Raw genomic sequence first — 27,114 nt, 5'->3', positions numbered from 1 at the left:
GTGCACCGCCGCCGTCAGTGTCAGCCAGTTTGCCGTGGCATACGGAGCTCCATCGCAGTCTTTAACACTGGTAGCATGCCGCGACAGCGTGGACGTCAACCGTATGTGCAGTTGACGGACTTTGAGCGAGGGCGTATAGAGGCCGGGTGGACGTACCGCCGAATTGCTCAACACGTGGGGCGTGAGGTCTCCACAGTACATCGATGTTGTCGCCAGTGGTCGGCGGAAGGTGGACGTGCCCGTCGACCTGGGACCGGACCGCAGCGACGCACGGATGCACGCCAAGACCGTAGGATCCTGCGCAGTGCCGTAGGGGACCGCACCGCCACTTCCCAGCAAATTAGGGACACTGTTGCTCCTGGGGTATCGGCGAGGACCATTCGCAACCGTCTCCATGAAGCTGGGCTACGGTCCCGCACACCGTTAGGCCGTCTTCCGCTCACGCCCCAACATCGTGCAGCCCGCCTCCAGTGGTGTCGCGACAGGCGTGAATGGAGGGACGAATGGAGACGTGTCGTCTTCAGCGATGAGAGTCGCTTCTGCCTTGGTGCCAATGATGGTCGTATGCGTGTTCGGCGCCGTGCAGGTGAGCGCCACAATCAGGACTGCATACGACCGAGGCACACAGGGCCAACACCCGGCATCATGGTGTGGGGAGCGATCTCCTACACTGGCCGTACACCACTGGTGATCGTCGAGGGTACACTGAATAGTGCACGGTACATCCAAACCGTCATCGAACCCATCGTTCTACCATTCCTAGACCGGCAAGGGAACTTGCTGTTCCAACAGGACAATGCACGTCCGCATGTATCCCGTGCCACCCAACGTGCTCTAGAAGGTGTAAGTCAACTACCCTGGCCAGCAAGATCTCCGGATCTGTCCCCCATTGAGCATGTTTGGGACTGGATGAAGCGTCGTCTCACGCGGTCTGCACGTCCAGCACGAACGCTGGTCCAACTGAGGCGCCAGGTGGAAATGGCATGGCAAGCCGTTCCACAGGACTACATCCAGCATCTCTACGATCGTCTCCATGGGAGAATAGCAGCCTGCATTGCTGCGAAAGGTGGATATACACTATACTAATGCCGACATTATGCATGCTCTGTTGCCTGTGTCTATGTGCCTGTGGTTCTGTCAGTGTGATCATGTGATGTATCTGACCCCAGGAATGTGTCAATAAAGTTTCCCCTTCCTGGGACAATGAATTCACGGTGTTCTTATTTCAATTTCCAGGAGTGTACAATGTTCATAAACGCTGTATCAAAGAACATTTACAAGTTAATTCAGCGATGATGTTACAAACGTTCAGGGATGGTGGAGAAGTGTAAAGGTGTCAATTTTAGGTGAGGGATCCTGTTCCGGAAACGACCGAGTTCAAAGTTATAAGTGAAAGTCTTTCTGATTCCTCAGATAGTGGAATACGGACCAAAATAAGGAAAAAATGTCCTCCCTAGACTTACACACTACTTATACTAACTTATGCTAAGAACAACACACACACATCCATGCCCGAGGGAGGACTCGATCTCCGGCGGGAGGGGCCGCGCATTCCATGACACGGCGCCTCAAAGTGCGTGGCCACTCCACGAAGCACTTAAGAACTGTGAGCACTTGTTTAGTAGAAGAGATATGCTTCACCCTAGTGAATATAAGCAAGTGCCCATAGCTCTTAAGGTTTGCATTTTGAAGCCCATGTTTACTAGATATGTTCTGGTTTGTACTACCACTTCTGGAACTTGACTACCCTCGAGTCTTAGCATCAGCGATACTGGTCTTTTACAGCTCCACGACCCCGCATATGAAACACCTGTTACTGGCGGTATGATGCAAAAAGGTAGTACATAATGTCTATCTAGTTGGTACAATAAGTGTAGTTCCTAAAACTATCAAATAATGTTCTTGGTGACCTGTCTCGCAAGTGGTATCACCCTCCAACTCGTCCTAGTGACTACATTTTTATTTCAGTTTCATGACGGTAACAAAATACGAATTTCAAAACCCTCGTAACAGAATGAACAGGATGTTATTGGATGTGATATAGGCCTATGCAGAGCGACTTTAAGAACTAAAAAGTCACATGAAGTGTTCTTTAATTCTGACTTAAACAACACAATGTGTTAAACGACATGGCTCTAATGACACCGAAACGCCGTTAACTTACTAGAAGGATTCGTAATAGTTTCAATGATGTATCTAAGCTAATGTACAGCGCGATTTGACATTTTCTATAAGCAAAATGTATGTGATTGGTGAAAGTAACATTTACACATCAGGAAAAAGAACGCAAGAGAAGAAAATGCTGAGTGTCAATCAGATACGTTATTGTGAAATCAAACAATGGAAAATCCAGGATGGAATGTAACAATATTATGATAAGGATAGTTGTTACAATATAACAGAGATGCTGAGTCGCAGGTAGAAACAACAAAATCACTGTCACAAAATAAGCTCTCTGCCAAAAAGACCTTTGTCAAAAATAGATGACAGACACCAACACAAACACAAACACACACACAAACACACACACACACACAAACACACACACAACACAAAGGAAACTCACACACACAGGATCACAGTCTCTGGTAGCTGAAGCCAGACTATCAGCAGCAGCAGCACTGCATGATGGGAGAGGCAAATGGGTGGATTTAAGGAGGAGTCTGGGGAGGGGAGGCGGTGGATACCAGGTTAGGAGTGGGGGAGCATGCAGGCACGAGGTGGAAAGATAGTAGGGCAGCTAGGTGCAGTTGGGACATTAGACGTAGGATGCATAGGATGGGGGAAAGAGAGGGGAGGCTAGTGGAGAAGGAGAGAAGTAAAAAGACTGGGTGTGCTGGTGGAATAGAGGGCTGTTTAGTGCTGGAATGGGAAGATGGAAGGGGCTAGACAGGTGAAGACAATGCCTACAAAGACTGAGGCTAGAAGGCTTAGGGGAACATAGGATATATTGCAGGGAGAGTTCCAACATTCGCAGTTCAGAAAAGCTGGTGTTGGTGGGAAGGATCAATATGGCACAGGCTGTGAAGCAGTCATTGAAATGAAGAATGTCGTGCTGTGTGGCGTGCTCAGCAATTGGGTGATCCAGTTGTTTCTTGGCCACAGTTTGTTGGTAGCCATTCATGTGGACAGACAGCCTGTTAGTTGTCATGTCCACAAAAAATGCACCACAGTGGTTGCAGCTTAGCTTGTAGATCACATGACTGGCTTCGCAGGTAGTCCTGCCTTTCATGGGATAGTTGATGATTGTGATTAGAGTATGTGGTGGTGGAAGGATGTATGGGTCAAGTCTTGCATCTAGTCTATTTCAGGTATTTGAGCCATGAGGTAAGCCTTTGGGAGCAGGGGTTGTGTAGTGATGGACAAATATATTGTGTAGGTTCAGTGATGGCGACTGCACCTACCTGCCCTACCCTCTCACCACCTGGTCCCTGAATGCTCCCCAGCAGCACTTCATTGTCCCCTACCCTGCCTTGCTATCTCTTAACCTCCAGTCCCAGCCTCCTCCTTACCCCCACCAAGTTGCCTCTCCCATCATTCATTGGTGCTGCTGCTTGTAATCTGGCTTCAGCTGCCAGAGACTGTGATCATGTGCGTGTGAGTTGCATTTCTGTGTGTCTCTTGTCTATTTTTGACAAAGGCCTTGTTGGCAGAAAGCTTATTTTGTTACAGTATTATTACGAAATCGTTACGGAAACGGCTTCCTTAATAAACTTTAGCGTAGCTATTAAGTGAAATACAGTGGTGAAAGTTAGCATAAAGGCATAGGTATTTGTAGGAAAATTAACATTGTTGGTTGGAATACTTGTGCATAGTGTATATGTGATAGTATGAGATCAAGTGTACCGATAAATACAGTCAAATGGTATCGCATTTGCGCATTTGATGTCGGTAGTGCAGTATATAAAACGACATCAATGATTTACATGGTAGCTGGTGGAACTCAGTATTGGAGCAGTCGGTTTTACGTGGTGTTAGTGTGTGCGTATATGCCTTTACTGCAGATAGGAAACAGACACCATTAACTGTGATAATTCCATGTGGAAAACAGTTGTCATGTGATGAAAATGCAAAAATCGGTGCGTACAACGAAATGGAACACTTTAACTGTTAAATGGCCAAGAAATTGAACCATTCAAGTACATTGATTGATAATATCGTTAGATTGGGCGCAGGATATGGATAGAACGTAATAGTAAATGGGAAAAGTAGAAAATTATCTGACACATGGAAATGGTTACTCTTAGGGCAAAGCAAGGGAGACAAACCGTTATTCTTTTTCAACTCGCTGCTGACTTATAGTTGCCCGTAACTGCCAGACATGTACGACAAACTTTGCCACATGACAAATATCTAGCATTCAAGAAACGGCTGCAGAAACCTGCTCTAACATGCAAACACAAATAGGCTAGGATGGAGTTTGCTGAAAAACGTATGTCATGGACTTCAGAATGGGATAAAGTGATCTTCAGTGATGAGAAGAAGTTTAATTTACATAAGATGGGTTAGATGGAGTTCAGTATTGTTGGCATGATCTGTGAACAGAGCAGCAAGTAAGAACCAGCAAACTTTTGGTGATGGAAGAGTTATGATTTTGGCAGACTTCTGCGCTAAAAGTAAATCACGCAGTGCTTCGGTAAACACCAGAACCAACTATGACATGTACACTAAGAAACTGGAGACAGAGCTCGTTAGAATGTTCGAGTACCAAGATAATGCATCTGTGCATGTTTTTGTTACAATCAAATAGTGTTTTAAAGGTAAAGATATCAATGTGGTGCCCTGACTTGCACGTATCCCGGATTTTAATGCCGTGAAAGTCTTAGGGGAATACTTAACAGGAATGTTTGTTACAATGGAAGGCGATCTGAGTGAGGCCATATAAGAACTGAAAAGAGCGATACGAGAAGGGTGGGTAACAATTTCACTGCAAGAACCACAAATCCTAGCAAAATGAATGCCAAAGAGCATTTTTGAGGTAATTAGGAATAACGGAAGTTGGAATAAGTACAATAACAGAACATTATACCAATTTCCATTCAGGATAAGCGAAAGCCTAATTTTTTAAGTCGTTTTATGAAAGGAGCTATGTAATTTCGTCATGATTGTTTATATCTAAGATGTATCTACTACTTTCATAATAAATTCGATACATGTTGCTTCAGATATCTACATCATCTACGTCTACATCATACTCCGCAAGCCACCTAAAGGCGGAGGGTTACTTTTCGTACCACCAACTGACCCCTCCACTCCTGTTCCACTCGCGAATAGCGCATGGGAAGAATATTCGTCGGTAAGCCCCTATATTTGCCCTAATTTCTCGCATTTTTTACTCGTGGTCATTACGCGAGACTTGTGTAGGTGGCAGTAATATTTCGTCCGACTCTACCCGGAAAGTGCTCTCTCGAAATTTAAATAGTAAGTCGCTCCGTGAGGAGCAATGCCCTTTTTGTAACGTCTGCTAGTGGAGTTTGTTGAGTGCCTCCGTAACGCTCTCGTGTCGACTAAACGATCCCATGACGAAACGTGCCCCGATTCGTTGGATACTTTCTATCTCTTCTATAACTCCTGTCTGGTAGCGATCCCAGATAGATGAACAATATTCCACTTCCTTCGTGTGGAGTCCCATTTCCTTAAGATTCTTCCTACGAATCTGAGTCTGGCGTCTGCTTTTCCCGCTACGTGCCGTATATGGTCATTCCACTTAAGGTCTCTACGGGTAGTTATTCCCAGATATTTTACGGCAGATGCTGTTTCCAGAGGTTTGTCATAAATAATGTAGCTTTTCCTACTTATGCGCAGTATGTTACATTTATTTACGTTCAGGGTCAACTGCCAGAGCCTGCAACATTCATCAATTCTCTGGTAGTCATTCCGCAAACCGATACTATCTTGTGGTTTGTTACAGACAACCGCATTATATGCAAACAGCATTAGAGAGCATCCGAAGGTTTGTGTTAGATCATTTATATATGTTGTAAACAGTAACTGTCCCATCACACTTCCTTGGGGTTTACGGAAGTTACCTTTACATCTGTGGATTTTTTTCCGTTAAGAGCGACGTGTTGAGTTCTGTGTGCAAGGAGTCTTGAAAGCAATCACAAATCAACTCCGATACTCGATACGCTCGTATTTTTTTCAGTACACGACAGTGCGTGAGGATGTCTAACGCCTTCCGGAAGTCAAGGAACACGGCATCAACCGAGCACCATTGTCTACGGCACTGAGTATCTCGTGAGGGACAGAGCGAGCTGAGCTTCGCAGGGTCTCTGTTTGAGGAATCCATGCTGATTTTTATAGCGGGGATTTCCTTTCTCCAAGAATGCCATAGTTCTTGAGCATAAAAGATGTTCGATAAACCTACAACAGATTGACGTCAATGATATAGGTCTATAATTGTGTGCATCTGTCCTACGGCCCTTCTTAAAAACGGGAATGACCCGCGCTTTCTTCCAGTCGCTAGGAAACCTTCGTTGCTCTAGCGATCTACGACAAATACTGCCTGAAGGAGAGCAATTCTTTGGCATAATCTTTGTAGAATCTTATAGGTATCTCATCTGGTCTTAACGCCTTTCCACTACCAAGCGATTGTTGTTGTTTTTCTATTCAGCGATCGGTTATTTCAATATCTGCCATTTTGACGTTCATACGACGATTAAAAGGAGAGACCGTGTTACGAACGTGCGTGGTGAAACAGTTTTGGAAGACCGAATTCAGTATTTCGACATTCTCTCCGTAATCTTGCGTTTCTGTGCCAGTCTGGCCACAGCCTAAATGAATAGATGATTTTGACCCACTTGTTTATTTTACACACGACTAAAATCTCTCAGGGTTTTTATTCAAATAGGTTGATAAAGTTTTGCTTTCAAAGTCATTGATCGCTTCTCTCATTGCTCTCCTTTTCACTTCGTTCAGCTTTTCTTTGCCAGCTGGGTTTTTACTTCTCTTGAATCTGAGGTGAAGTTCTCTTTCTTTACGTAGCAGTTTTCTAATGTGGCTTTTATTCCATGGTGGGTCCTTCCCATCCCGTGGACCTTACTCGGATATTATTTGTCTAGGGCATGCTGCACGATTCCTTTGAATTTTTTTCCGTTTGTTTTCCATAGCTTCGTCCTCATCATCGAATATTTGATGCCGACTGCTCAGATACTCTGGAATTTATATCCTGCCACGCTAGCTTAGCAAAAATATCTTCCTACTTTTCTTCACATTCTTTGTCAGACTCATTTTCATAGATACCGACACAGCCTTATGATCACTGATACCTGTCTCTAGGTTAACTGGTTCGCTAAGTTCAGGTCTGTTTGTCGCCAGAGGGACTAAGACGTTACCCTCACAAGCTGGTTTTCTAAATGTCCGCTCAAATTAATTTTCGGACAACACATCCAGAACAATGTCACACGAATCCCTGTCACTGGCACCAGTTTTGATAGCATGACACTCCCAATCCACACTTGGCAAGTTAAAGTCGCCGTCTATTACAACGGAATGATCAGGAAAACTAATAGGATTGGAACTTAAATAGTGGCAACTATTTATTCACAACCGATACAAAAGAGTTACATGTTTGCACCTGTTACTGTCCTTTCAAGTAGTCACCAGCGTTGTGTAGAACCCGTTGCCAGCGAGGTAGGCGTGGTATACCGTTAGCAGAGCCTGTTCTGTTGATGGTGCGAATGGAGCGCTTTGCTGCCTGTCGAATCTCTGGAACAGTTCTGAAGTGAATGCCAGGAAGTGGTTCCTTCATCTTCGGAATCAAATCAAAGTCACAACGACTTCAGTCCGGGGAGTATGGTGGATGGTGCACTACTTCCCAGTTCCATCGACCGAACAGAGCGGCCACAGCTTGCGCTGTATGCGCCCGCGCATTGTCGTGCAAAATGATGGGTGGGTTGCGCAGGAAGTGTCGCCGCTTCTTTCGCAAAGCTGGTCGCAGGTGATGCTCCAAAAACGAACAATAATACTGTGCATTGACGGTCTACAGTGGAGGAACGTGATACGCTACGATAACACCATCACAGTCGTATACGAGAATCACCATGAGTTTAGACCGCTCCATTTGCACCATCAACAGAACAGGCTCTGTTAACGGTATACTACGCCTTTCACATCGCTGGCAACGGATTCTACACAACGCTGCCGGCCGCGGTGGCCGTGCGGTTCTGGCGCTGCAGTCCGGAACCGCGGGACTGCTACGGTCGCAGGTTCGAATCCTGCCTCGGGCATGGGTGTGTGTAATGTCCTTGGGTTAGTTAGGTTTAAGTAGTTCTAAGTTCTAGGGGACTTATGACCTAAGATGTTGAGTCCCATAGTGCTCAGAGCCATTTGAACTATTCTACACAACGCTGGTGACTACTTTGAAGGACAGTAATAGGTGCAAGCGTGTAACACTTTTGTATCGGTTGTCAATAAATAGTTGCCACTATTTAAGTTCCAACCCGCGCACTAACGATATTCTGTTAGTTGTCTGAAGCGCTCTACCATTAGAGCTGATGACCCAGGCGGTCTGTAAAAGCACCGGTTACCAGGTTACCATTTTTGATTGATCTTTCATACTTAACTTTATCCAGATTATTTCACAGTCGGAAACCGTGATAACCTCGCTAGATTTTATCGAATTCTTTACTGCAATAAACACGCCGCCACTATTGGCGATTAATCTATCCTTACGATAAATATTCCAATCCGAACTTAGGATTTCGTTGTCAGTAACGTCCGGTTTCAACCAACTTTCTGGTACTAATACAATCTGTGGTTTCTAACCTTCAGTAAGCCATATTAATTCTGGGACCTTTCCCTAGATGATCCTGCAATTTCTATCTCTGCTCTGCGATAACGAACGTTCTCTGGGGACTAATTTATCAGGAAAATCTTCTTTGACCCCAAGGGAGGGTTTCTGTAACCTAAAAAATCCCCATGGGCACGCCACTCCTACTCCGCTACCCCCGTAGCCGTTTACTGCGTATAGTGCACGGCTGATCTATTTAGGTAACTCTGCAATTCTGTACCCAATAGCGGAGGTCGAGAAAATCGCATGCGATTCCGTCGCAGAGTCTTCTGAGACTCTGGTTTAGACTCTGCTTCAAACCAGAGGACCGCAAACAACCCTGCGAACGATGCTACAAACAGACAGTTTAGCTTCACCTCGCATGCGATGCTAGTTGCCTTCACCAAACCAAGCATCTGCCGTAGGAAACCTGCCTTTATACTGATTTCCAATGCTCTCTTAGTATAGGCCTAACTAACTGTAATTATATCGTAAGCCTTTTAATTTAATTTTTATTAATTATATGTTTACGGGACTAAGTTTTGTTGAATAATTAAGGAAATTACGTTCGTGTCATGCAAGTCGTAATTTAATAGCTTCTGACCCCATTAGTTCTCGATAGAAGATGAAAGATAAAGAATTGCGAATATTATTCTAGTGCAATGAGAATGTCACGTTTCTTTTTTGTGTGTCATTAACTGATTATATCTGTACTCGTGGGCGACAGATGAGACGTTTATCTTATCGACCGATCAGCATGGAGTTAATGTACTGCCTATAGCCTCCACCTTTGAGCAAATACAGCCAAGTATTATAGATTTTTTTTTCAGGCGTTGTAAGTGCTTTGCTTTGTTACTGTATCCTAGAGCTGGAGATAGCGTCCATACTGGATATTGGAATTTTTTAAACGCTGTTTCATACCGTCCGCAATAAATTTGAGAAACAAATAACATAACATTGAGAAACCAACGTGAAAAAGACGATTATACAAATCTTAATCCAGTCGATAAATCAAGATGTCCATCATGTGATACACACCAGTTTGGGAGGTGTTCTAATAAGTAACAATTCCTTGATTATTTTAAATATGTGAATGATATATAATATTTGTGAATATTACTGAATTATTTTCCTCCTTTAAATTCTAAACTACAAGAAATAGTTCAGAGTGAAAATTCAGAACGTAGTTCTTATTTATTTAATTTTTAATTTCCTGTTCCTAAGGGTACGCCCAGTATAGAGTAAAATAAAAACCTGCAAATATTATCCTAGTTCAACGATAATCTCACGCTTATTTTCTATGTGTCATTAACTGATTATATCTGTACTCGTGGGTGAAAGGTAAGGTACTTATCTTGTGGTCTGATCAGCTTTGTGACGCGAGATCAAATTGGAGTTAATGTACTCCCTACAATCTTCACTCCTGAACGACTACAGCCAATATTAATAGTTTTGTTCTCAGTCACTGTGAGTGTTTTACATTGGCACTGTACTCTACAGGTTAAAATAGCGTCGATAGTAAACATTTGAATTTTTAAATTGGTATTACATATTGTCTAAAGAGAATTTGAGAAGTAAGTAACATAAAATTGAGAAACCAAGGGGAAAAAAACCGCAATAGGAATCTTAATGCATTCGATAAATTATGATTGTCGTTGTTTGATACACACTAGTGTGTGTCAATAAGGTGTTTTAATAAGAGGTTCTTGATTATTTTAAATAACAAAATGATGGGTATTATTTGTAACTACGACTGAAGCATTCTTACACTTTAAATTGTATCCTACAAAAAATAGGTTGCTAGTGTAAGCTCAGAACATAGTCCTTTATATATTTTTTTTATTTTCTATTCCTAAAAGACAGGCTCAGTACAGAGCTCGATTCTTTCAGCCAAGTCCTAGCGAGCTGAGCGGAGGATGTTGTGAATGAGAATATTTGCTAGAAGACTATTACCTCCGACATTTGCATTTCAAGTAAGGGAAAAGTGCTACCAAAAGACGTGGCCATAACGAGAATAACTCCTTTTTTACCTTTTTCTCTAGGGAAATGAGTCTGGCCCAATTACATGAAGGCCTAGTGCTCGTTAGTGAATGTAAGAAAATAAAGTCGATTAGATGCTTGACCTCTCCCTTCGTACGACACTCACTCTGTATTGCAGTTGTGTTACAAGTATTTGTACACCGATAGAATATCGCAAGTGAAATGACACAGTACGTGTTACTACCTGTTTAAATGTAGTTGAACGTATAAAATGAGGTACAGTTTTGGATGCTTACTACACTGATTCGCAAGTATGTGAAATTTTGCATGATAATAACTATAAGGATTTATTGATAATCACACTCCTGGAAATTGAAAAAAGAACACCGTGAATTCATTGTCCCAGGAAGGGGAAACTTTATTGACACATTCCTGGGGTCAGATACATCACATGATCACACTGACAGAACCACAGGCACATAGACACAGGCAACAGAGCATGCACAATGTCGGCACTAGTACAGTGTATATCCACCTTTCGCAGCAATGCAGGCTGCTATTCTCCCATGGAGACGATCGTAGAAATGCTGGATGTAGTCCTGTGGAACGGCTTGCCGTGCCATTTCCACCTGGCGCCTCAGTTGGACCAGCGTTCGTGCTGGACGTGCAGACCGCGTGAGACGACGCTTCATCCAGTCCCAAACATGCTCAATGGGGGACAGATCCGGAGATCTTGCTGGCCAGGTAGTTGACTTACACCTTCTAGAGCACGTTGGGTGGCACGGGATACATGCGGACGTGCATTGTCCTGTTGGAACAGCAAGTTCCCTTGCCGGTCTAGGGATGGTAGAACGATGGGTTCGATGACGGTTTGGATGTACCGTGCACTATTCAGTGTCCCCTCGACGATCACCAGTGGTGTACAGCCAGTGTAGGAGATCGCTCCCCACACCATGATGCCGGGTGTTGGCCCTGTGTTCCTCGATCGTATGCAGTCCTGATTGTGGCGCTCACCTGCACGGCGCCAAACACGCATACGACCATCATTGGCACCAAGGCAGAAGCGACTCTCATCGCTGAAGACGACACGTCTCCATTCGTCCCTCCATTCACGCCTGTCGCGACACCACTGGAGGCGGGCTGCACGATGTTGGGGCGTGAGCGGAAGACGGCCTAACGGTGTGCGGGACCGTAGCCCAGCTTCATGGAGACAGTTGCGAGTGGTCCTCGCCGATACCCCAGGAGCAACAGTGTCCCTAATTTGCTGGGAAGTGGCGGTGCGGTCCCCTACGGCACTGCGTAGGATCCTACGGTCTTGGCGTGCATCCGTGCGTCGCTGCGGTCCGGTCCCAGGTCGACGGGCACGTGCACCTTCCGCCGACCACTGGCGACAACATCGATGTACTGTGGAGACCTCACGCCCCACGTGTTGAGCAATTCGGCGGTACGTCCACCCGGCCTCCCGCATGCCCACTATACGCCCTCGCTCAAAGTCCGTCAACTGCACATACGGTTCACGTCCACGCTGTCGCGGCATGCTACCAGTGTCAAAGACTGCGATGGAGCTCCGTATGCCACGGCAAACTGGCTGACACTGACGGCGGCGGTGCACAAATGCTGCGCAGCTAGCGCCATTCGACGGCCAACACCGCGGTTCCTGGTGTGTCCGCTGTGCCGTGCGTGTGATCATTGCTTGTACAGCCCTCTCGCAGTGTCCGGAGCAAGTATGGTGGGTCTAACACACCGGTGTCAATGTGTTATTTTTTCCATTTCCAGGAGTGTATATTACATGATTACGTTTGGGAATGTGTCGCAGGGCGATCAACATGCAAACCAAAGAGTCTCTTTTATGGGGGTAAAATACAAAATGTAAACTGCGGTTGTGCATTCCATTATTAATGGCTTGCTTTGATGAAGGATTGTTAGATTTCTGGATGAATTCAAAAGTAAACAATCATCATACTTCTCCTCTGATATTGAACAAGCACTTCTGCTGTGCATTTAAATTTTTGTGGGACTTTGTAATTGATTTATGACGTAAAACAAATGTGTAGTTCATAAATTTTGCCGCGAGAAATAAATACCGAGTAGGATAGTTGACGATAATACGAAGATATTGGGGTGAGCCTTACCTTGATATGACTGTAAGACCTCATTCGACTGGGACACATAAGACACGCAAGAATTGAAAATTCATCGTTCGAGTGACCGTTGCCTTCATTTCCTTCATCGTACATCGTTTCATTCGTCATTTCCTTTTCCAATGCGGTACTGAACGTGTGATTTGATATAACAATACTTGTGGTTGTCACTTTGTTTATATGTGGGATTGGCTCTGAATTACAGCATGTTGTTTACAACAACGTCGGAACTTCAAAAATGTTTCAATCTGTTTCCGTTCTACTCTCGGTTCCTTCCGGAATTTTTCAGCTCTTTGCCTGTCATGATAAGGCTACTCGTAAACAAATATTTTTCAGTTACGACTACTCCTGCATGTATCTGTAGTTATGTGATTTGTTACTGCTTATGCACAATTTAAGTATGTGTAAGCCAATGTTCTGTTACAATTTAGTGTTAGAAGATTCAAGTTTCCTCTCGTATAGTTGTAATTTGTATTTAATCAACTGGATATTCTGAGGGAAGATTGTTTAATTGGTTTAAGTTCCAACGTATCCCGCTTTCCCTTTCCATGCCAGCTATTATAAACACCGGGGGGGGGGGGGGGTAACCGTGGTCTAGGGGTAGCGTCTTTGATTCATAATCAAAACGTCTTCGGTCCCGGGTTCGAACCCCGCCACTAAATTTTGTTAAATAATCAGCATTGGCGGCCGAAGACTTCCGGCATAAGAAGTCAGCCTCATTCTGCCTGTGGCCTGTAATTGAAGAAGTATCATGATGATCTCTCCATTGGCAAAAGATTCCGGAATAGTCCCCTATTCGGATCTCCGGCAGGGGACTGCCAAGGGGGAGGTTACCATGAGAAAAAGATTGAATAATCAACGAAAGGATAACGTTCTACGAGTCGGGGCGTGGAATGTCAGAAGCTTGAACGTCGTAGGGAAACTAGAAAATCTGAAAAGGGAAATGCAAAGGCTCAATCTAGATATAGTAGGGGTCAGTGAAGTGAAGTGGAAAGAAGACAAGGATTTCTGGACAGATGAGTATCGGGTAATATCAACAGCAGCAGAAAATGGTATAACAGATGTAGGATTCGTTATGAATAGGAAGGTAGGACAGAGAGTGTGTTACTGTGAACAGTTCAGTGACCGGGTTGTTCTAATCAGGATCGACAGCAGACCAACACCGACAACGATAGTTCAGGTATACATGCCGACGTCGCAAGCTGAAGATGAACAGATAGAGAAAGTGTATGAGGATATTGAAAGGGTAATGCAGTATGTAAAGGGAGACGAAAATCTAATGGTCATGGGCGACTGGAATGCAGTTGTAGGGGAAGGAGTAGATGTTAAGGTTACAGGAGAATATGGGCTTGGGACAAGGAATGAAAGAGGAGAAAGACTAATTGAGTTCTGTAGCAAGTTTCAGCTAGCAATAGCGAATACCCTGTTCAAGAATCACAAGAGGAGGATGTATACTTGGAAAAGGCCGGGAGATACGGGAAGATTTCAATTAGATTACATCATGTTCGGACAGAGATTCCGAAATCAGATACTGGATTGTAAGGCGTACCCAGGAGCAGATATAGACTCAGATCACAATATACACTCCTGGAAATTGAAATAAGAACACCGTGAATTCATTGTCCCAGGAAGGGGAAACTTTATTGACACATTCCTGGGGTCAGATACATCACATGATCACACTGACAGAACCACAGGCACATAGACACAGGCAACACAACATGCACAATGTCAGCATTAGTACAGTGTATATCCACCTTTCGCAGCAATGCAGGCTGCTATTCTCCCATGGAGACGATCGTAGAAATGCTGGATGTAGTCCTGTGGAACGGCTTGCCATGCCATTTCCACCTGACGCCTCAGTTGGACCAGCGTTCGTGCTGGACGTGCAGACCGCGTGAGACGACGCTTCATCCAGTCCCAAACATGCTCAATGGGGAACAGATCCAGAGATCTTGCTGGCCTGGGTAGTTGACTTACACCTTCTAGAGCACGTTGGGTGGCACGGAATACATGCGGACGTGCATTGTCCTGTTGGAACAGCAAGTTCCCTTGCCGGTCTAGGGATGGTAGAACGATGGGTTCAATGACGGTTTGGATGTACCGTGCACTATTCAGTGTCCCCTCGACAATCACCAGTGGTGTACGGCCAGTGTAGGAGATCGCTCCCCACACCATGATGCCGGGTGTAGGCCCTGTGTGCCTCGGTCGTATGCAGTCCTGATTGTGGCGCTCACCTGCACGGCGCCAAACACGCATACGACCATCATTGGCACCAAGGCAGAAGCGACTCTCATCGCTGAAGACGACACGTCTCCATTCGTCCCTCCATTCACGCCTGTCACGACACCACTGGAGGCAGGCTGCACGTTGTTGTGGCGTGAGCGGAAGACGGCCTAACGGTGTGCGGGACCGTAGCCCAGCTTCATGGAGACAGTTGCGAATGGTCCTCGCCGATACCCCAGGAGCAACAGTGTCCCTAATTTGCTGGGAAGTGGCGGTGCGGTCCCCTACGGCACTGCGTAGGATCCTACGGTCTTGGCGTGCATCCGTGCGTCGCTGCGGTCCGGTCCCAGGTCGACGGGCACGTGCACCTTTCGCCGACCACTGGTAACAACATCGATGTACTGTGGAGACCTCACACCCCACGTGTTGAGCAATTCGGCGGTATGTCCACCCGGCCTCCCGCATGCCCACTATACGCCCTCGCTCAAAGTCCGTCAACTGCACATACGGTTCACGTCCACGCTGTCGCGGCATGCTACCAGTGTTAAAGACTGCGATGGAGCTCCGTATGCCACGGCAAACTGGCTGACACTGATGGCGCCGGTGCACAAATGCTGCGCAGCTAGCGCCATTCGACGGCCAACACCGCGGTTCCTGGTGTGTCCGCTGTGCCGTGCGTGTAATCATTGCTTGTACAGCCCTCTCGCAGTGTCCGGAGCAAGTATGGTGGGTCTGACACACCAGTGTCAATGTGTTCTTTTTTCCATTTCCAGGAGTGTAGTAGTGATGAAGAGTAGGCTGAAGTTCAAGAAATTAGTCAGGAAGAATCAATACGCAAAGAAGTGGGATACGGAAGTACTAAGGAATGACGAGATATGTTTGAAGTTCTCTAACGCTATAGATACAGCAATAAGGAATAGCACAGTAGGCAGTACAGTTGAAGAGGAATGGACATCTCTAAAAAGGGCCATCACAGAAGTTGGGAAGGAAAACATAGGTACAAAAAAGATAGCTGCGCAGAAACCATGGGTAACAGAAGAAATACTTCAGTTGATTGATGAAAGGAGAAAGTACAAACATGTTCCGGGAAAATCAGGAATACAGAAATACAAGTCGCTGAGGAATGAAATAAACAGGAAGTGCAGGGAAGCTAAGACGAAATGGCTGCAGGAAAAATGTGAAGACATCGAAAAAGATATGATTGTCGGAAGGACAGACTCAGCATACAGGAAAGTCAAAACAACCTTTGGTGACATTAAAAGCAACGGTGGTAACATTAAGAGTGCAACGGGAATTCCACTGTTAAATGCAGAGGAGAGAGCAGATAGGTGGAAAGAATACATTGAAAGCCTCTATGAGGGTGAAGATTTGTCTGATGTGATAGAAGAAGAAACAGGAGTCGATTTAGAAGAGATAGGGGATCCAGTATTAGAATCGGAATTTAAAAGAGCTTTGGAGGACTTACGGTCAAATAAGGCAGAAGGGATAGATAACATTCCATCAGAATTTCTAAAATCATTGGGGGATGTGGCAACAAAACGACTATTCACTTTGGTGTGTAGAATATATGAGTCTGGCGATATACCATCTGACTTTCGGAAAAGCATCATCCACACAATTCCGAAGACGGCAAGAGCTGACAAGTGCGAGAATTATCGCACAATCAGCTTAACAGCTCATGCATCGAAGCTGCTTACAAGAATAATATACAGAAGAATAGAAAAGAAAATTGAGAATGCGCTAGGTGACGATCAGTTTGGCTTTAGGAAAAGTAAAGGGACGAGAGAGGCAATTCTGACGTTACGGCTAATAATGGAAGCAAGGCTAAAGAAAAATCAAGACACTTTCATAGGATTTGTCGACCTGGAAAAAGCATTCGACAATATAAAATGGTGCAAGCTGTTCGAGATTCTGAAAAAAGTAGGGGTAAGCTATAGGGAGAGACGGGTCATATACAATATGTACAACAACCAAGAGGGAATAATAAGAGTGGACGATCAAGAACGAGGTGCTCGTATTAAGAAGGATGTAAGACAAGGCTGTAGCCTTTCGCCCCTACTCTTCAATCTGTACATCGAGGAAGCAATGATGGCGATTGTCTGACAGACAGTATTACTTATTAACTCGTCATAATGGCTAGAGTTTTATTTCGGATTAATAAGAATAATAAAACCTGAATTTAATAAAGCTCGTTATGGGACGCGATTGGATGCGATACAAGCCTACACAGAGAGAATAATTTAAGTACTATAAAGTGAGAACAAGCGATCTTTAATTCTGAGTTTAACACCACAGTATGTTAAATGATATAACCCTATTGACTCCGAAACGTTCTTAACCGATTACAAAGAGTCGTAATAGTTTCAGTGATGTATCTGAGCTAATTTACAACGCGATTTGAAATTTCTGATAAGTAAAATGTATGTAAGTGATGAAAGTAATATTAACAGGTCAGAAGAAAGAAGAAAGTTCTGGATGTCGTTGAGATATGACATTGTGAATCTGTTACACAAACAGCTTCCTCAGAAAAAAGGGGCGCAGTTAATAAGTGAAATATTAGTACAGCTAAATGTAATTACAATATCATTAATTCTTTTAACTTAGTGTTTTTTAGTTGCATGTTTACAGGACAATAATTTTGGTTCAATAATTAAGGAAGCTGTATTCGTGTCATGTATGTTAAGTAACTTAATAGCTTCTGACGCAGTTAGTTCAAGATAGAAGATAAAAGATAAAGAATTGAAAATATTATTCTAGTTCAACGAGAATCTCACGCTTATTTTCTATGTGTCGTTAACTGATTATATCTGTACTCGTGGGCGACAGCTGGGGCACTTATCTTTGTCGCCTGATCAGCTTCGTGACGCGAAATCAAACTGGAGTTAATGTACTCCCTACAATCTACACTCCTGAACGACTGCAGCCGATATTAATAGTTTTGTTCTCAGTCACTGTGAGTATTGTACATTGGCACTGTACTGTAGAGGCTAAAATAGCGTCGATGGTGAGTATTCGAATTTTTAAAATGGTCTTAGATGTTGCCTGAAGTAAATGTCAGAAGCAAGTAACATAAAATTCAGAAACTAAGGGGAAAAAGAGCAATACGAATCTTAATGCATTCGATAAATTATGATCGTCGACTTGTGATACACACTAATCTGAATCAATCAGGTGTTTTAATAAGTTTATTGATTACTTTAAATAACGGAATAATAAGTATTATTTGTTACTACGACTGAATCATTCTTGTACTTTAAATTATATCCTACAAAAAATAGGTTGCTAGTGTAAACTTACAACATAGTTATTATTTCTTTTATTTTTTATTTTCGATTCCTAATGAGTAAGCCCATTACAGAGCTCGATTCTTTCAGCCTAATTCCAGAGAGCTGAGCGGAGGATGTGAATGAGAATATTTACTAGAAACTATCACGTCAGACATTCGCATTACACGTAAGGGAAAACTGCTACCAGAAGATTTGGCCATAATTGGAACAACGTTTTCTCTAACGAAATGAGTCTGATCAGTTATATGAAGGCCTAGTGCTCGTTAGTGAGAGTAAGAAAATAAAGTCGATTAGATGCTCGACCTGTCATTTTCTGACAAGACGTGCGCGATACAGAATAGTTTTTTTAACTTTTCTTTTAGTACTGCTTGAATATGAAAATACTTTTCAATCATTATTGCGGCTATTATGTACTCGTATCTTTCCTTTTTCGAAGACACTCTGATGCCTTCAGTGGTGTTTACACAAAGAGTTCCTAATACTATATGTGATTATTATTTTGGGAAAACTTACCTTCAGAGAATGAACTTTTCACTCTATAGCAGAGTGAGATGAGGTACTGACGGAACAGAATGCGTTGTGAGTCATGGTCGGGCAAGCTCATTTTGTAGAGCACTTGCCCACGAAAGGCAAAGGTCCTGGTTTCGAGTCTCGGTCTAGCAGTTAGTTTTAATCTGCTAGGAAGTTTCATGTTAAGGAATATTGCTTCGTCTGGTACGAGGGTTGACTAAAAAGTATTGCCTCCACCTTCGTAAGTCTTCAACAGTTGGCAGCATTAGTATGTGGCAGGTACTGACTTGTTCCGTAGCCTCTTCTCTACAGCACCAGTTGGCGGGAAGCCTTAGCATTGAACGGTTGTGATGTTACAGTGTGAAATATGGAACCCAGCGCAGACGGTCGGTCAATGCGATTTAAACAACGTGCAGTCATTGAATTCTTGACAGCAGAAGGTGTCACCCCAAAGGAGACTCATCAGAGAATGAAAGCAGATTATGGTGATTGTATTGATGTGAGTACTGCGAGCACGTTCCTGGAAGATTTCAGGATTGTGTGCTTTCATTTCAGGAGTCGTTTTCCGGGGTGCCCATCGTGCACAGATCTTCCGATAGCCAAGCAAAGCAATAATGTGACCCACACATTCTTGTGAAATGCAGATAGTGCTTGCATTTTCTCTCTGAGTGACACGACAATTGTCTTGAATCAGTCTGTCAACATTTTTCTTGTGAAACTCGGTGGTTGCTTGTAACCTCCCCCTCACTTATCGACTTTAATGACCGTAAAAAATGAAACCACGTGTACCTAATGGAAATTTGGGAAAAGCAATCGTCACCGAAGTTAATCTGTCGGTAAAGGGGGAGGAAAGGGTTACATCTAAATGAAAGGAAAAATGCTAATGAAACAGGTGGAAATTAATTTTGAAAAGGGGTAAAGTTAATAAAGAAAGTAAATGTGCGGCCGTGACGTCAACTAGCGGTAATTAGGTATTTGAGGTTTGGGGAAAATTACGGTCGCCAGTCCTAAGGACAATTACTATAGTAACTGAAAAAGAAAGGTTATTACACATATAATTAGCACTAGAAGTGTGGCAACTGAAGGTTGACACGTGTAGTGTGAAAACTGAAAGTTTGTCAGAAGTAATAAATTTCGCTACACTCTGACTTAATTTAGCAAAAGAATTAATAAAACTGGAAAATCGAAAGTTAATTTAGTGACTGAAGTTAATAGTGAGCTTTCTTTCTGAAGCACATCGAAATTCAGTAAAATACGGTTAGTCTTGGACTACCTCAACAATCATTTCAAAAGCTACTTGAATCTACGCAATTTAGAAATAAGAGATTTAACTTTGAACTTGAATTAAATGATTCTGAACAATTAACAATAGTAAAATTTAGTACGTACCAAGCTGAGCTGCAGTCACAGGTAAGCTAAAATATGGTAACAAAACTCGCACTCATAATTTGTGCTAGTGTAATCTAAATATCGTAGCCAGCTATGAATACCTTAATTGAAATTTGAAATTAAAGCAGTGAAATAGAATATTACTTTAATGCTGGCGTTTGAATTTCAATGACACTCGGGTTCATTCCGGAAAAGGAAGGGACCCTGCTTGGTAATGCAATTGGGACAATGAGCAACAAAGGTTCATGCTACGTTGCTGTAATTTTGTGATTTGAAGTTTGAAATGCTGAGGTCTGCCATACAGTTCTAAAACTTTACGTGCGTCCAGTCTTCCTCGTCGGTTGATTGAAGGTTTGAAGCCGTCGGTCGAGGAGGTGGCGACAGTCACTCATTGTCGGTCGTCGCTGTTGCAGAAGCTGGATGTTGGCGCGCCTTCTTCTCGACACGGTCACCAGACGAAACGGGCTCTTGATGTGCGCTAGTTAATGTTTCCCGTCCGCGACACCATATCAGAAACTATCATCGCAAGTCGATCGCAATTACATGCTGCCAAACCCCGAAAGCGCGGCAACACGCGGGAGCTTCACACAACGCACCTGCTCCACTCGCTACTCCAGCCAGACCCCCTCTCTCTGCCCGCGCTTCACGCGGCAGAGTTAACACTACCAAAGATCCTACACACTTTGATTCTTCACACGACCTATCGATGTAATCGTTCGATAGCAGTTTTCCCTAGGCAAGACCCAGCGTAAAAATACAAATAATATTTACGAAACAAACCAATTATACATCGACATAAATGTATAAATCTATATATACAAACAGTAAAACAATTACAATATACAAAGAGACAGAAATGTCATATCTTGAGGTAACAAAGCAAGGAAAAAAAATAATAGTACAATAGATGGAAATAGGAGGATATGCATTTCCGGCGTTACACGCTGTCACAGGACGTCCAACTCTTTGTTTGTCACGCAGAACAGATGTTCCCGCCTCAACATCTTTAAACTTACTCACCCAACGACGCACAGTTGGAGCCGTCGCTTCCCAGTATGTGGAGTCGGTGGTCGACACCTGGAGCTGCCCGCTGCCCATTCTTGGCCACCAGTCGCCGTCCCTGCCCTCTTGATGTAGCCGGAATCGCCAGAAGCCACGCAGAGGTAGCAGAAAGCCGTACGCCGTCGTCCTTGAAGAACGCGGGTGTCAGCACCTGCCAGCACGCTCGGGTCAGAGGCTCATCACCTGTCACCTGCTGTCTGCCTTGCCGCAGACACACTTCTCTCCTTTTGTTTGTAATTGTTAATACAGGGTTTCCGCGATTCGTTAGCTGTGTGCACTGTTTACACATCCGCTCATCTCCAGCAGGTAACCTTTCTAACAACGGCATTACATTTGGTGTCAGAAAAACTGTTGGAAGCTGTGATGATGGACCAAAGCTTGGCAGAATGGAGAGGATACAGCAGCACTGACAATCGGCACAAGAATTCAAACAAGTGCAGGCTAAGCTTTTGGCTCTGTCTGGTTGTGTTTTTCCTTTCCTTCCCTTTCCGTTTGGGTTTATTGTCTGCTTGTTCAAATGGTTGTAAGCACTATGGGACTTAACAGCTGAGGTCATCAGTCCCCTGAACTTAGAACTACTGAAACCAAATTAACCTATGGACTTCACACACATCCATGCCCGAGGCACGATTCGAACCTGCGACCGTAGCAGCAGCGTGGTTCCGGACTGAAGCGCCTAGAACCGCCCGGCCACCGCGGCCGGCTATTGTCTGCTTCTGGTGGCAGTAATGAGCAAAATATCTGTCGGTACTAGTGCAACAATACAGGAGACGACTCAGATTTTTTGCTGATGTAGCAGGCTGATAATAAAGCTCTGAATGGGGAAGTAGATAGTTTAAATGGTGAAAGTAGGGAACGGATAATTTCGTGCGTGTCTCCACCCATCGTTGATACTACTACTGCCTCGGTAGTAGCCCCTTTTTTTAGTATGTCTAGGGAAGATGTTTTTGTCTCTTTTGATACTTTGCACACAGTCACGAACTTAGGGTACAGACATTTATTAAGCAGACATGTGTTAAATGTAACTCATTTAAAGTTAGTGGGGGTTGCTAGAACGGGTGTGATGGTGAATGAGAAGTTGCAGGGCTATCAAGCCTTTGGGGATTGCCAGGGAGGGTTCGTGTATCATTACAGAAGAAAGAATACATCTAGGTATTTTTTGGAATAACTGAATCGTGTAGTTCATAACCAAGGGGATTTGGTAGGAGGTTTTCTAGACAATATCGGGAAGATTTTAACTGGTACACGTGAACTGCTGGCTCTGAGACCGGACAGTGTGCTGTATAAGGCTGCTCGAATAAACTTCTGACAATGATACCACTGTTTCAATGCACGTCCCAGCGTGAATCTGCCCTCTCCATCAACATTTCTCTCACCCGTCCCGAAGCATAGCGACCTAGTATGGACCGGGACATTACACTATTCTCAGATTTGTGCAATACGTTAATAAGATGAATTGCTGCACAACTGTACCAAAATTTGGGTACAGCGGCACCCTACTGTAAAACGAGAGCATAAATGTTACAGATTATGAGGGGCCCACTTCTACGTGGAGCCAGATTTTGTAATATAATTCATGAAAAATGAGCTGAAACGGTTACGATACGTAGAAGAGATTGTATCTTTGACACCACTGAACCAAAGATATTGTCTGAGTGGCAGAATCCATTGTAAGTAGGAGCGTAGTAGCAAGTTGCCGTTGCACTCTGTCGTAGGTAGGATGTAAGACTTAAAGCTACCGAGTGGTCTGGGGCGCTGCAGTCATTGACTGTGCGGCTGGTCCCGGCGGAGGTTCGAGTCCTCCCTCGGGCACGGGTGTGCGTGTTTGTCCTTAGGATAATTTAGGTTACGTAGTGTGTAAGCTTAGGGACTGATGACCTTAGCAGTTAAGTCCCATAAGATTTCACACACATTTGGACATTTTTGAACTTAAAGCTAGTGGCTAGCTGTGAGAATTTAGTTGCTGGTCTATGGACGCAATACAACACAATTTTTATAAAATGAAGTAATGTATGATATTGTTTGTGCTCACACAGACCCAGTAAATGTTAGGTCATGGTTATGTCTATGAAAGTGTAAAGTGGGTGTTATTAATTTGTAAGGTTACGAGATTATAAAAAATTGAAGTGATACTGATCGTTAACAAATATTGACCTACGCCCATGGCAATTAGAGAGGAATAATGAATTGATACTGTAACTCAGAGGAAAAGCAACTGGAACAAATTTGTAAGGTAATGAAATTTTATATTTCTTAATTTTAAGTATGCAGCGACGGAATGTGGATTTCGCTGAATTTTAGAATACTGATCCTTGAATGTAGGAATCAAGTATTTTCCATCTGATTTAATATATAGGTTCATTAGGCATATCCGATTTGTAATATTTGTAATATTTTCAAACTGAAGCATTCGGTTTTAGCATATCCCCTTATCAGTACCTCATCCTGTCCTATCTCATGTCTATTTAAATTCAATGAATATTTTTCTTGAAGAACTAATTTTTCAAATAGAATCAAAAAATATTACTGTACGAGAATCATAAAAGTATTAATCTTTGTAACAGTTTCAAAGTGGGCAGCATTTCACAGCACTGAACCTACGTCCAGTATTGTCATTGAACATTTTCAACGTTAGTCATTTATCAGCCAAACTATAGATAATATTTTTATGAAGGTATTTTAAGGCTGGTATCGCACTTCGCTGTGTCAAGATTGAATGTTTTCTATGCCCACTGTGGAGAGACCGAATACCAAGATTACATCTGTTGCGACTTTGGAGGTAAGGAAAATTTATTTCATTGTTTAATTTATTTGCACAGGGAATTTTATTTGTTTGTTGTAGAGTGCCATAGAACTCGGTGCTCTCGAGACAGGATAAATTTCAAAGTCATTGATTTCATTATGGGCATTGCGCATTGGTTTTCCAGATTACGTTGTTTAATTCTTTTGGATTACAGTAAAACAGATCAAGCGCACCATTTGCTCAACAACACATCACACAGTAAAATCACATAATACAAACATTACGCATTTCATATTTATTAACAAACAAACACCATTAACATTTTAATAAGAGAACATTACAAGGTTAGTGATTTATATAAAGGAAGTGGCTTAACTTATAAAAGCAGAAAGACAAATCTATGATCCATGTACTTATTACCCTTCCACGTAGCAGCAATACTATACTAGGTCGATTTTAATTGTAATATTTGCTTCTAGGGAAAAATAATAAATGATTTGGATTTGTGAATCAGTTTAGTAGCTGGTAGCCGTTTCACAACATAAATGTTAGTCGCTATATTACACTACGAAAACATATACATAGATTCAAGTAATACTCGTAGCTTTTCAGAACGATAACTGACTTCAGTGTTTGCTTATTAATGTGCTTGCAAGAGAACTGCTACTTCCTCTCATGATCTAATGATGGCAAGTGACCGTCATATACCGTTTATTTCCTTTTAAAAATGTATGTAATTGTGCCCAACAATAAAACATTTTAAAAATAATTTTATCCGTGACATACGTTTCCTTAACGGCTGAAATGTCATTTCTCCCAAAAATATTACAGTGTCCGAGCGTTGTACTCTCTTTCCTATCTCTTGGTCTCTTCATAATCACTTACGGTTTTCCTCATAGCACATGAGAAAAAGTCGAGATTCTGCGTATTGTCAACTAATTTCCTAAAGTTATATCGTACTATAAATAAACTATTTCAACTCAGTACTTAGCCAAAATGAATTATGTCTGAAATGGTAAGACTTAACGAATTTTGTACTAATCTTAACTAGACTCCTAATAGATTTTAAAAGTGAGCTCATGTACGAATACTTTAGATATGCAGTTAAAATACATCGTTTTACACAAGACAGAAACAGAGACTAATCATAATTGTGTCTGTGGTTTTGGCAGCGTAATCGATGCTGAAACTGGTTCAATCTGGCCAGAGCCAGAAATCGTGTTTGCGCTTCAGCTGATATGAGATATCGCAGGTATCGTTCGTCCATATCAGTAACGTGGCGTGTGTTGGGTCTAACACTTGTTACCTAAGAGGAACACCCAACAATTAACCAGATCAAATATTGGAAGCTCGCTAAAGAATAAGTCACTTCACTGGTTTTTGCTGGCTGCTGTGATTTCCGTTTTGAATTATCGTTAAGTAATCCATCTTGAAGAAGCCAACTGGTTCGGCTGATTACTTATCTCTCAATACTGCTGATTACTGATAAGACCACTAGCGTTTCGTCAGTAATCTACCACCATTCAAGACTGGTTATTGATGTTCCCGAGAAAAGCTGTCAAAGTGCTGCTTCAAGAAACAGTATCATTTCTGCACATGGGTACGAACTTTTAACTTCAATACGGAAACATTGTCAGATGATGTGTTTGTGGTTTACGAAATTTTACTGAAATTATAGTTTCACGTGTGTTACTGAACAGTGCAGTTCAGAGGAAAGATTACTATAAATCAATAAATAATCTAAAAGTTCCTCTTTCCCCCACTATACAAAACACCACCCAACACCCTACCAATTTTAAATGTCCCTCCATCCTGATAGCTATCTAGTGGCTTTATTTTGACAATATCACCTGCAAGCCAATGTTATATTCGTTGCACGACCGATTTTGATTAATGGAGCCGATAGAGAACCTAACTACGATATTTATAAAGTGATCGACACGTAATGCCACACCACAAAGCAGGGTGGTGCTGTCGTAAGACACTGACCTTGCATTGGAAAGGGCAGTGGTTCAGATACAGGTCGAACCTTCGAGATTAGGTTTTCAGTGTTTTCCTTTCATCACTGAACGCACATGCCGGGTTGGCTTCTTTAAAAAGGACACCGTCGATTTCCTACATGATCTCTCCTAACCCCAATCTTCCTTAATAAATCAATGTTGACAATGCGACTGTGCCGATATAAGTGCCAACAAGGATCGTGTGTTTTGCTTTTAGGTGTAAGATAACAATGCATGGTATACAAGAACTATTACGAAAGTAAATCGTAATCTGAAAAATGGGTAGTCAACGCTATGAATTTCCATAACGTGTACCGAGCAATAGCTGGCGCCAGTTACGGAATCTCCTACGCCGCGTTAACGTTGAAGCTAGATCCTAGACACTGGCACCAGAGTAAGATATTCGCTTGGAGAACTGTAGCGCGAACAGCTGTATTCGTATAATACATGCACAGCAATTCGCCAGCAGTAAGAGTTTCTTTCATACAGTACACACTGGATCTAATTACTAAAGCATCTGTCACAGAAATTTCCATTCTGTGGATCTCATTGAAGTTCTACTCCCATGATGCATGGGTCTCTTTTCCTCCAGTTTCGGCTTTCCTAAAATTTGCTGTTTGTGTCTATTCGTACTGGTCACTTAGAACATTAAGCAGAACGTTGTTTCACCTTTGGTACATAAAAGAACTGCTGGCAGTCACTGCATAGTGTTGTGGGTAACGCCGCGAGGTGCTGCTCGATCATACCTAGATGCGAAAATAGGGGCGCCCTCCGGTGGATTTGGTAGAGAAGGCATGAATTCTAAATAACTGTGATACTCCTTAAACCAATATAGCACTATCCTGGTGCCGTGAAATAAAATTTTATTGGAAAATGTCAGTGTGTTGAGCGATTTGGGGTATAAGTGCTCAACAACAGTATTGGTGCAGTTCAAAGACTCCACGGTAGCTTCTGCAGCTGTTTTAGGTCCTAAAGACTCCAACAAATTTGCCTCATAACGCATAAT

General features: G+C 43.1%; 1 protein-coding gene across 1 annotated transcript in view; it reads right to left on the bottom strand.

Moving 5' to 3' along the window:
* The window catches only part of LOC126093956 (facilitated trehalose transporter Tret1-like), a 153,757-nt gene that overhangs the window by 105,654 nt on the left and 20,989 nt on the right, over window positions 1–27,114 (bottom strand). The window contains exon 2 of the mRNA XM_049908762.1: window positions 21,324–21,516. Coding sequence (XP_049764719.1) covers window positions 21,324–21,516 — 193 coding nt within the window. The remainder of the gene's footprint in view (window positions 1–21,323; window positions 21,517–27,114) is intronic.

This window comes from Schistocerca cancellata, chromosome 1, assembly GCF_023864275.1.
Source record: "Schistocerca cancellata isolate TAMUIC-IGC-003103 chromosome 1, iqSchCanc2.1, whole genome shotgun sequence".
Classification (NCBI taxonomy): Eukaryota; Metazoa; Arthropoda; class Insecta; order Orthoptera; family Acrididae; genus Schistocerca; species Schistocerca cancellata.
The sequence above is the reverse complement of the archived record's forward strand: the minus strand, read 5'-3'. Positions and strand labels throughout refer to the sequence as shown.